The following is a 12,276-nucleotide window of genomic DNA, read 5'->3' on the forward strand; positions in this document are numbered from 1 at the left end:
CCGCCTCAGCTCTGGAGGTCCGTGTTTACTGCTCTGAGTCAGCAGGTGGTGACTGTGCCGTGTAAAATCGGAACGCTGCGTTTGTTTCATTCCTGACGAAAGGAAACACTCAAAGGGCAGGGAAGGGGCAACTTCTTCCCCTTTGTGAAACAGTGAAGATGTAATCTTGTTTATTTACCCTTATAGATGGCATAAGTGAGATTCTGGGGATATGAGGGCTCTGAGCTTTGGAGCGGGGCTTGAGGGGGGACTCTTTCCAAGGGGTATGGAGCTTATGCAGAAGGTGAACAGCGAGGACCAGAAGTGGGGAAAGGCAGAGAAGGGGAGGACTAGGAAAAAGTGAGTTAGGGAGAGTCTGAAGTCCAGGTATAGGAGGGGTCTAAAGTGGGAGCTGAGAACATGGGCAAGATGTTTGAGTGGAGAGTTCGTTGCAAGCAGAGCAGTGTGAGGGGTTGTGTGATTCTGTGTGCACTGTGCTCCCTTCCCAGTCTGTCTCATTGTACCTCACATGGTCAAGCTGTGGAATTCTTCATTGGGCCAGTGTTGGGCAGAAAGTTAGAATGCACTGGGAAGTTAAAATGGAGAAAAAGAGTCACCCTTAATTCCATCCAGAGATGAACAGTTTTTGTTTCTTGATGTAGAGTTATCCTTCCAGGCATGCACTCATTCATTCATTTTTTTTCTCTTTGTCCCTCCCTGTACACACACACACACACACACACACACACGCACACACACAAAGACACAGTCTCTCTTTCTATTTTATATGTATGTAAGTTTATATATATAAGCTTTTGCTGCTTTTAACTTTTTAAAAAAGATTAACAAATGTCAATTTCTTGCCACATATTGACCAGATGTTCCTTAATTATTTGGTTTTAGTTGTGGTGAGTGCAGATCATGGAAGGCAAATAGAAAAAGTGTGGGAAGCAGAATGTTCATAATTGTCTAAAGAACTGGGAAATAAGGCTCAAAGCTTGCCTCACAGGGGAAATATGAAATTCAGATAGACATTGCCTGGGAAGAATCCCAGGATTCTAGCTTCTGAAGCTCTGTGGTTGAGACTAAGTTTCATAAGAAAGGGGACGCTTTAGGCCAGCAGGTCCACATGCTCCCCAGGATTGTTGGGGCAACTGAACCAGTAACTCAGGGTAGGAAAGAAGGTCTCCTTTCTTGAGCATTTGCCCTGGGCCAGGCATTTTGTCCTGTATTTCCCCTAGTTCACATGATGGCTCGCTGGTGTTGACAGTATTATCACAACTGTACACATGAGGCTCTGACATAACTAGTGAGAAAGGGGACTGGAACACAGGTCTGTGTCCCTCCAAGGCCACTAGACGGCAGCCCTGGCATCACCTGGGAACTGGTGGGAAATGCACATTCTTGGGCCCCACCCAGACCTGACTCAGAATCTGGGAGCAGGGTACTGCTCTAAGCCTTGTCACATCTCAGTGACACACCCCACAGAGGGCCAGAAAGAAAAATGGCAGGAGTGGAGTTTAAAAGTTAGCATTTTGTAGGAGATGCACTGGGAATAACATAAAATCCTAGTTGTCTGCTCTGAGAGGTTAGAAAGATAGCTCGTACCATGTGAATAGGCTGTGTTATTGCGTTGAAACGAACACCCACAAACCTTCCCAGTTGAAAGTGAGAGCCTCTGAGGAGCAGGAGGTGAAGGTAATGGAAAAGACTGGCCACTGGTGCCTGGAGACACTGCTCCCAGTGTTCTGACTCTAAGCCTTCTTGTGGTCAGGAGTTATTGGAAGGTGTATAAAATGTTGCTTGGTCTGTTACTTTGGAAATTAACTAAAAATAGGATGTTTACTTGATACTGAGTCTACTCCAGGACACAGGTCTGATGGAAGTGCTAAGAGAGATCCATTATACTAATTGCAGTGTGTTAATAAGTTCAGTCCCTGTGACCATTCATTTCTTCCCCAGGAGCATCACTGTGTGGATTAGTCTCAAAGACTCTTGAGGTACCTTGCCACGACCTCTTCTCCCTAGTTCAGCAGGCATGTTGTGTTTTCACTGGAAGGTGTGGGTTCCAGTTTACAGGAGGTAAGGACCAAGTAAGGACTCTGTGAACTTAGCATAGAGTGAAGACCTAGTTCAGCAGATAGATGGAAGAAAACTGTCCACAGTGGACACAGTTAATGTTTTCACATCATATGATTTGTGGTTCACTCAACACATATTTAATGGGTTCCTATGGTGCACCAGCATTGTGCACAAGGCACCCTCCTTGTAATGTTTGCCTTCTCCATTGTTTTGACTGAGTTGGTCAACATGTAAGCACATTCACAGGCTTTTTGGAATTATGGTGAGTACTGTGGTTGGTGAGTGCTGTGGTTGGTGAAGGGGCAAGGATGCCACTGGAGCAGAGACCTAGAGAGTGAGGTAGAGTTGGCTGTTCAGAGTCCCAGGAGCAGCAGGTGGGGAGCCTGAGACAGGAACAGAGCAGAGCAGAGAGAGGGTACGGGCTGGTCGGTGAGGCTGTAGTTAGTAAAGCCTACATGACTTGGATGGCGACTTTGGACTTTACTCGAGGTACATGGGGAAGGGTTTCAGCAGAAGAATGATATTTTCTAATTTTGTTTTATGACTGTCACATTGGCTGCTGGCTAGAGAACAGGTAGTGGGAGGCAGAGTGAAACAAGGAGGTCAGGTGGGAGGTTGTCCAGGAGTGTAATGACAGTGTTGCATAGTCGTGTGGCTGTGGAGATGGGGGGCGGTGCAGACGGCAGATGTGAGATACAACTGCCAAAACTTGCTGACAGATCGAGAGGGATGAGGAAGAGGGGATCCAGGAGAACTCACCTGGCAGTGCCTTCACTGAAATGCAGGAGCAGAAGGAGGGGCTTGCTAAATTGCAGATGCCTGTTAGATGGTCATGTGGAGATGCCCAGGCAATACTCAAGTCTCAGAGAGTCTGGGCTGGAGAGGAAAGTTTGGCAGGCCAGGCAACAGCTGGAAGGTGATATTTAATGCTGTGAAGCTGTGTTGACTCACTTAGAGAGTATTGATTAAGAGGACCAAGGTTGTGACCTGGTCATTCCAGCATTTAGCAGTCAGGTGGAAGAGGAAGAATCAGCAGAGGAGACTGAAGACAGGCCCCAGGGGGTGGGAGACCAGGGGAGCATGGTATCCAGGAAACCAAGACGTGATGTGTCTCAGGAGATGGGCAGGTGTGTTGGACAGAGGTTAGAACAGATGTGGGCATTGGATTTGGCCACCTGGAGGCCTGGACAGAGAAGTGTCAGTGAGTGGCGGGGACAGGAGCCTTGTCTGGAGGGGGAGATTCCTGGCTGGTGGTTGGGGGGCAAGCACAGGGAAGCATTTGGAGTCTCTTGGAGGAGCAATAAGTGGAGAGGACTGTGAGGATGTGGGGAGGGTGTCTGTTTTAAGATGGTTTTAGAGCATGAGTGTAAACTGATGAGATGATCTAGGACGGGTTGGTAAACTATGGCCCATGGGCCAAGTCTGGCTGCCACCTGTTTTATAAGTGAAGTTTTATTGGAACAGTCACACCCCTTTGTTTCTGTATTGTCGCTGGCTGCTTCTACTCTTCAATGGCAGAATAGTTTAAGGGAGACCATGTGCTCACAAAGCCTAAAATATTTACTACCTGGCCCTTAGGGGAAAAAAAGCATGCCCTTTCCTAGTGTCGAAGGGATGGAGACCAGACTAGAATCTGGTCTTTGAGGGAGGGAGCGGGGACACTGCTTCCCGCAAACTGTGCACGGAGACCAGAGGAAAGGCAGGACACCCAGGAACAGGTGTGGTATCAGAGTCCTCAGCTGAGGGAGAGGGAGGGTGTGGGTGGGGTCATTCTAATGCACACGGGAATGTTGTTCTCACTTTGGCCCTTCCACTTAATCCTCATTTATTTTGGGCTGTTGGGAAAGCTGCCATGGAAATCTGTGGTAGGAAAAGTTGTGGCCACAGGTTTTTCCTTTTGCTTTTTCCTTGGTATTTGTCAAACCTGAGTACTTTTCTCATATTTCTTGTATTAGTACAATCATGAGAAGTGTTTTCGTTCTTCTCTTAAATTTTCTTTCCTCTAACTTTTCTCTCTTTTTGAATTTTAGAATAATTTAGAGCTGATATTGTCCTTAGGTCTTTTAGTTATTTTCATGGTTAAACAGAGGCCCAGAAGATGAAATAGCTTTTCCACAGTCATAAAGTTTGTGGCAGAGCTGGAGTTGGAACTACAGCATGGTTCCTTGGATGCTGCAATGCCAGACTCAGTAATTCTTTGGGGAATTTGTGCATAATCTCACTCAGTGCTTAGGGAATACCTCTCAGAGTACACACTCAGGAATGACAGCTCGGGTCAGGCAATTGTTAATATAAATTCAATTTTCATGCTAAATCAGTGTCTCAAAGTATGGGGAATAGCGGTAAACAAGATATCGCCCCTCCTCGACTCTCTTGGGGGTGGTTTATGGCAGACAGGGGGTGGCCAAGTGGCAGGAGGCTCTTTTCAGCCAGGAGGACCAGAGTCTAGCTGGTTTCAGGGGCTGACCCGAGCTGTGAGCACATTGCAGTGACTGAGGCCAGAGGTACCTTGCCTCTGACATTTGTTTTGGACGTGGAAACACTGAAAACCATGGTTGATGGGGTTAGTAGTCCCTAATGCTGAGAGTAAAAACTTTTCTATTATTCACATCTGAATAACTGCCGAGTGGCCTCATGGCAGGACAGTGCTAGCAGGTTGTGCCGGTGGCTCGCCGGGGACCTCACAGCTCATGGGGAACTGTAGGTGTGTGAGTCATAAAAGCTGAAGGTCTACACATCCTTGCTTCCCTGTCCTGTGAGAATCCCTAGTCCAGCGACACTCTGTAGTCTGTTTTATGTCTGTTTCAGAGTGCTCAGGTGAGTGTCCTTCTTACTAGGGAGAAAGGTCTGATGAAGACACTTTGGCTTTACAGTTCCTTTTGTCCAGAGTGAACCATTGTTAAAGAGGAAAGGCACCCTCCCAGCTGCTCTGCCCCACGCAGGGAGCTTCCACACAGTCCCACTGTGTGCAGGGAGCTCACAGATAAAGCCCCTAAAGAAGACACCAGTCTTCTGTACAGGAGGTCAGGAGTTTTAAACACCTGAGATCTTTGTTAGCTTTCCAGCGACATAAGAGCATGGGTTTCCTGGATCCTTTACAGAGCCCTGCTGAGTTGGGAGTATGAGATTGTTTGTTTGTAGTGTTGAGATTCCCCTTGGTCTGGCATTCATCATCATGTTGCCTAAGAAGATGGATTCTTGGGTTTGTGTCTCCTTGGGGAAGTTTCTGACCCCATAAGCCTCAGGCTCCTCTGTGACTCAGAATGGTCATTCCTACTGACGCACAAGAAGGTGGCACCAGACCTGAGAGTGGAAAGTCTCTGCTTCTTCCTGCTCCAGCCCTGCTACATTCTTCAAGTAGGAGGCTTGCCTTCCTTATAGTCTTAATCTGCAGTAGTCTCTTCTAGAATGTTCTTTACCACTTACTGTTTTTGCAGTTCAGTGCAAGTATCTGCAGTCTAATTGTTGCTTATCTTTAACTGTATATGTTCTGTCTCCTTACCCCCTGTACCCTCTGGTCCCTGCACTGTACTGTATCTCCTTAAATATGTAGGTCCTAAGGCTATTGCTTTTTCAGAATTGACACTCAGAGAAAACACTTGAAGATGCTAATACTCCTGAAAGAGTATTAGCCAAGCTATCAGTGGACTTTTAGAGCTTCTGCCATGATAGAGTTGTGCTCATTCATTTGTTGAATGAAGTGAGTTGGAGATGATCTCTGTGGTCCCTCCAGCCCTGACATCATTTTGTCGTGATGACAAAATTCTCATGCTTAATATGGCAGCTTTCTTTTAGGTTTGTCCTAATTTCAGGTATTAGCAGAGCTGGTAGACTGGACTGATTTGTAGTCCTGAGTAACAGGGGTTGATTGGCACATACACATATCTGGGAAGTTTGGGTCAGCCCTTGCTACTGTGATTAAGAGAAGTTCTAGAGTGTACTTGGGAAGTACTTCAATCTGATTAACATAGGAGTTAAATTTATTTCTCTTATAATGGAATCAAGCTGTTTGGCACTTTAATTTTGTGTATACTAGGCACATTCTTCCTTCTTTCTTTCTCCTCTTTTTCACTGTCATGTTTGTTTTTGTGGCCAGGTGCTGTCTATAGCCAACTCTGATCAGGTGGTGAAAACTAATGAGACCAAATAACAGATTCTGGGTATGGTGATGTTTTAGCAGTCGTTAAAGAAATGGAATCAAGAGTAGACTCTTCACATTCCTAATAGATGAGCTGAGTTAGTTCTGTAGATACTTTGTAGTATTCACAATGATTGTAATAACACCTATAGCATATATTAGGTGCCAAGTACTCTTCTAAGCACCTTTCACATTATCAGTTCAGTTAAGCCTTACAGATGCAGTATGGGATAGGTACAATTATTATCCCATTGACAGATCAGGAAGTGGAGGCAGCGGGGCTGAGTAGCCAGGGGTCACACACAGATGAGTGGGAATACCTGCCGTCGTCCATATGAAAGGTTTGTGCTGTAGTCTTCCAGCTGTGCTGCTACCTAAGGCAGTGATTTCAGATGTTTTTGAAATTGTAATGCCCAGCTGAAATTTAGTTTTGGTATATCTTTCATACGTACATTTATTATTAATTTTTAATAAAATTTTATATTATTACTAAATATTTAGTAAATCCTTCATTGAAGTATTAATGAAGAAAAGTGAACAAATCATAAGAACTGAAAATGCACAAATCTTGAATTATCAGAAAATTAATACACCCAGGGCAAGAAATAGAACATTACCAGCACCACAGAGTCAAGGCCTCCTTTCTCCCCAGTTATAACCACCATTCTGACTCCTGTTTCTGAACTTTTCATGTACTTATTTTTAAAATGAATTAAAGTTTGGGGAAAGTTTTAATTCCCATAAGTCAAATAAAAACATCCTAGGGTGTTATGAATCGATAGAGTCAATTTGTAAAGTTTGCTTCCTAAATATTTAGCTTAATAGAGATTCTCATATGAAGAACCCATACCCAAAGTAGAATGATCTTTGTGTTGCACCTCACTGTTGGGGATTGTGAAGGGTCTGAGACTTTATTGCGGGTTGAAGAGTGAGCCTGCCATAGTTTTGTAGATGTGGCAGAAGAGAGGAGGCCCTCTGGCAGAAAGGGCCTGTTATGCATGGCACAGCAGGAATCATGTGTGCATCTGTTCCCCTTGCCCCCTACATTCTGAGGGCACAGGTGGATGCTGCATATACCATGGGTTTGTGTCACAGCTTATGAGGGGGCTGCTAGCAAATCTGCCCAACACTTGCCTCCAAGGGGACACTGACCTATTATCCTGGTCAGGAAGCAGATCTTCTTTCAGCCAGGAGGGAGACACTGTCCACAGTTACAAGGAAGATAGCCTGGGACAGTTTTTGGTACATAAAATTTTATGTCAGTTTTTGACATAAAATGTGGAGAAGCACCGTGAAGAATTGCCTCCATAATGTCCATACCTTGTATATGCAGTATTTAATTAAGCAGTAGGATGAGACCAGCCTGAGCATTGACCTCAGCTATGCTGAGAGTCACAGGTGGACAGATACCATAAACCACGAGTGTCTGTTCCATTTATTCAGTCACAAAGTGTTTCCTGAGTTAGGATTATGAATAAAATATGGTCATTGCCCTTTGAGAGCTTGCAGTCAAATAACAAGTGGTCATCCTACCATTTAACAGGTACAGTAAGTGTGCATAAGTTCCATACAGCCCCACAAGGGAGAGAGAGGGTGGGAGAGGCCGAGGGCTGGATGGGGCCTCTCTTACTCTGGAAAGAAGATTGCAGTGGCAGTGGGGGGGTATTTTGGAGTACCAAAGGCAGGAGACCAATTAGACTGCCACTGTAGTCCACTTAAGACTTCCTTACATTCCGTATCATGCCTACAACCCTATGAGCTTTGGGGTTTTGTTTACATTAACATATTTCATATTTGATGATACATTGCCTAATCTCAAATCACTTTGTTTCTTCATAATTAGGAATCTCAATTCAATTCAGGTTCTTCAGGTGCAGGTACTGCCTTTTTCTTTTGCTGTCCAGGCTTGTGCTGCTTGATGTGGCATCTAGTACAGTAATTACATTGAAGAGCCTGAGTCTTTAGAATATAACTCAATGAGGAAGTTTATAGAATTCCAGTGGACTCTAAGCTCCATGAGCCAAGGACTATGTCATTGTTGTTTCTTTTGTACTTGCAGCCCAGCATGGCATGGTGGGGGCTTAAAACTTGTTAACCAAATGCAGAGAATCCCTGTACCCATTCTGTGAAAATCCACATGTTTCAACATTTTTAGGGATAATATTATGTCTTCTTCTGTTTTTATAAGTGAAATCATGTCATAATTAAACTCGTGTGTGTGTGTGTGTGCGCACATGCGCGTGCGTGCGTGCAGGCAAGAGAGAGAGAACGAGGATTTGAGGAAAGAGGGAAGGAAGGAAAGAAAGAAGGAAAGAAGGAGGAGAAAGGAAAGAAGAAACGCCATATTACAGGTGGACCTCTAATTGGAAGAGCATTGGACTAGGCATTACCCTGCCTAGTTCTAGCCATGTTAATATCATGAACTTGTGGTTTGACCTTGTACAAAGTCCTCATCTGTTCTTGGACTTATATTCTTTATCTGTACAATGAGAAGGTTGGACTAAGTGTTCTACAATGGTTGTTTCAAATCTGTGATTCATGACTTTAAAATGCATCCATAGGGAATTCCATGGCAGTCCAGTGGTTAGGACTCCACACTCTCACTGCCGAGGGCCTGGGTTCAGTCCCTGGTCGGGGAACTAAGATCACACAAGCCGTGCAGCGTGTCAAAAAAAAAAAAAAAAATGCATTGATAAGTGCAAATGGTGAATAGTACACCTTTGTTATGTATAACTATATATAAAATATATACATATAATTATATAATTATGTAGAACCCTATAAAATTAGTTGGGATTACAAGAATGGAAAAGGTTGTCTGTAAGATTATTTTCTATATGAAACTAAGTAAATTTATAAAAATTTCAAAAGGAGAATGTTAGTTTGGAAACTTGTAGAGTGTGTAGTTGATAGGGGTCATCACAGCTGATGGTGTTCCTATGAAGAATCCTTGGGTGGTCTTTTCCAGTGATTTTCTTCTTTTGGTCACATCAGCTGTGGACCCTGGTCCCAATGTGGGTGCTCTGGTGAGTGAAGAGCCCCTGGGGACCTTGATGCTTTGGGTCAAGCACAAGTCTGGCCCCAGCCCTTACCTCTCTGCTGAGTAGGGCAAGGTCTTCATCCTGCCTATCACAGGTGGTGTGAGAGTCCTTGCTAGGTGAGGACTTGGCCATGTGGTGGAGTCTCCAGTGTGCTTGGAATCCAGACCATATCCTTGCTGTCAGTGTCCTAGTATCTCTAGTCCAAGTGTGATGTCCTATTTTAGGCTCATCTATCCACTAATTTGTCCCCCTCTCCTTCAGAGGCAGAGTGACCTTGGCCGTAGTACAAACCGACCTAGGAACCAGATGAGCAGAGACATCTGCGTCCACACCTGGCCATGCTCCTATTATTTAGAACTTGAGAAGCAATGGGTCCCTGGAAAACTTTCATTAACTTCTCTCTCACTAAAATTTATGACTGATAAAACTAGAGAAATTCTTGTCAACTTTCCTCTTTCTAGTATAATTGAGATCAAGAAAGAAGCTTCTTATTTTATCTTCAGTTCTATTACCATCCTGGAAAAGGACCACAACAAGCACTGGTTCAGTTCCTTGCAGCCTAGTCGAAATGTCGTTTTCAGCATCATCGAGCATTTCTGGAGAGAGATGCTGTTGTCCCAGTCAGGAGCTGCTGTTGAGGAATCATCCTCCCCCATGACCAAGGGTAAGGAGTTGACTGGTCTGATGGCCTGTACCCAGAAGCGTCTGGAAGACACAGCCAGAGTCCTTCACCATCAGGGCGAGCAGCTTGACAGTATCTCGAGAGGCCTGGACAAGATGGAATCTGACCTGGATGTGGCTGACAGGTAAACAAACACTGTAATCATAACCTGACCTTTGGATGGCTGAGGTATGGTATCTTTTCCATCATCCCGTATTTATTACACATTCAGCCTTCTGAAAACACAAGCTGTGCCCCTGTTGTGGACAGTTACACTGGGCTGACTGCTGTGGGCGTGCAAGTAATGAGGGCCAGCGTTCGCTAAGTGTGCAGTATGTGCCAAGGACAGTTTTAAGTGTTGAAGGGGGATTACCTCCCTGAATCAGCAGACAAGTCAAGAAGAGTGTGTTGTTCTTCATTTTACCCATGGGGAAACTGAGGCTAAGAGGCCGGGGAATTTGTTCAAGATCACACACACTAAGTTCGTTAGCGTAGTTTATCTTAATTTCTTTTCCATAGCTGTAGAGCAGCAAGGTTTGAGCCAAAGCATTTTGGCTTCAGAAGCTGCCATCTTAGCCACTGCACTAGCCACTCTCAAACCTTCAGTCTTGGGGGCCACTCCACCCACCTTAAAAACTGAGGACCCAAAGAACTTTTTTTGATGTGGGTTATATATACTGATATGTACCATATTTTTTTAAAACTAAGAAATTAAATAATTATTTATTTAAAAAGTACAATGATAAATCCATGACCTAGTAACATAAATAACATTTTTTAATGAAAAATAACTTTTATAAAGCAAAACGTGTAGTGAGAAGAGTGGCACTGTTTGAGATTTTTGTACCTCTCTTTAAAGTAAAGCTTAGCAGAAAACAGCTGGATTCTCATTCCTGCTTCTGCAGTCAGTCTGCTGTGATTATCACTGGTCACATGGTCTCTGGAAACTCCACTCTACACTCATGAGAGAATGAGAGTAAAAAGCCAAATAGCCAAATAGTGTTGTGGTATTGTATGAGGTGACTTTGACCTCCCAGACTCCTTTGGAGGGTCTCAAAGACCACACTTTGAGAAGCGCTGCACTGACTATAAGACATATAAGGTAAGTCAGGGATCTTAGAGTCTAGTAGGAATAACCTCTCCCCCATGTCTGGAATGGTTGCTTGAGAGCTCAGGATGAGGTGGCAGCCTCTCAGTGATGGGCCCTGAGTGTGGGCCCCCTGTCTCAGACCAGGGCTGCATGGCTGCTGTTTGTGAGACCCCTTGCCTCTGAGTGACCCCACTCTGCAGTTACCATCTGTTGCTATTTCTAAGCACTATGTGGTAAAGGGCATCGTGCTAGAGCTACAGGGAACAGGGTCCTGCATCTTATTCTTAGAGGGGGTGCTTATGGTGGTTGAGATGTAAGATCACCAGACCTTTGTGAGTTTTCCTCATGGGAACATGGCTAGACATTTTTCCACCCTCCCTTGCAATTTGGGGTTTATATGACTGAGTTGTGGCAGAAGTGATGTAGGTCACTTGAAGGCCTAGTCTCTAAAAGCCCTGCTACCCAGTCTCTAGTACTGTCTTCCCCTTTACCTGCTGGAATCCTCCAGGACTCGAAGGCCCTAGGACAGAAGCATTAGTTAGACAGAGTTTAGGGCCTCAAATGGCTTCCCAGAGCAGAACGCTGACCCCAGCCCTCAATTGGACTACAGTGTGAGCAAGAAATAATCCTCTATTGGGGCTAGGCCCTTAAGATTTCAGGAGTTGTTTGTTATAGCAGTCAGCCCTCGCAGAATAACACAACATTCCTGTAGGAAATTGAGACATCTATTAAATATCTTCAATACATAACAGGACATAGAGACCAGAGATTTAGAAGCATGTTCATTTGCACTGGAAATCTAAGAAATGCACACTAAAATAATGGAAATCTAGGTTTTAATGATCAAATTAGTAACAATTAAAAGTAAGAATACACAATACCAACTGAGGATAGTGAATAAGCATTTTCATAGACTGCTTATTAGGAATGACAATTGGTATAATCCTTTTGGAGAACAATTGGGTGATTTGTAAATCTTCTTTTGACAAACAACAAAGTGAAAGGATGAACCTGAGGCTGGGAGAAAGTATTTGTGATACCTACCCATATCCCAACAAAGGATTAATACCCAGCTAGTTAAAGACAAAATGAGAAAAAGGCAATTCAGCAGAAAAGTTAGTAAAGGCCGTTGACTGGAGTTTAGGCTAAGAAGCTACTATAACAGAGATCCAAAAATATTGTGGTTGAAATAAGCTAGACCTCCATATAATGATCCAGAGGAAGGTAGTTATCCCAGGCAGATAGAAAGCTCTGCTTTAGGCCTTCACCTCTGGCTGCATGTTGG

General features: G+C 44.3%; 1 protein-coding gene across 7 annotated transcripts in view; it reads left to right on the top strand.

Annotated features, from left to right (window-relative positions):
- The window catches only part of SNAP47 (synaptosome associated protein 47), a 100,243-nt gene that overhangs the window by 1,113 nt on the left and 86,854 nt on the right, over positions 1-12,276 (top strand). Inside the window, exon 2 of one of the 7 annotated variants that reach the window (XM_089909839.1) lies at positions 9,502-10,046. In XM_089909839.1, the coding sequence (XP_089765965.1) occupies positions 9,547-10,046 (500 nt within the window). In that variant the 5' untranslated portion in view covers positions 9,502-9,546. Of the gene's footprint in view, positions 1-231; positions 10,047-12,276 lie in introns of those variants that run through there. The other 6 variants (XM_089909836.1, XM_022563298.2, XR_016392869.1 and 3 more) reach the window with 6 other exon arrangements.

The sequence above is a fragment of the Delphinapterus leucas genome, chromosome 3, assembly GCF_059928025.1.
Source record: "Delphinapterus leucas isolate spDelLeu-1000000601 "Yukka" chromosome 3, BTC_Dleu_Yukka2, whole genome shotgun sequence".
NCBI lineage: Eukaryota > Metazoa > Chordata > Mammalia > Artiodactyla > Monodontidae > Delphinapterus > Delphinapterus leucas.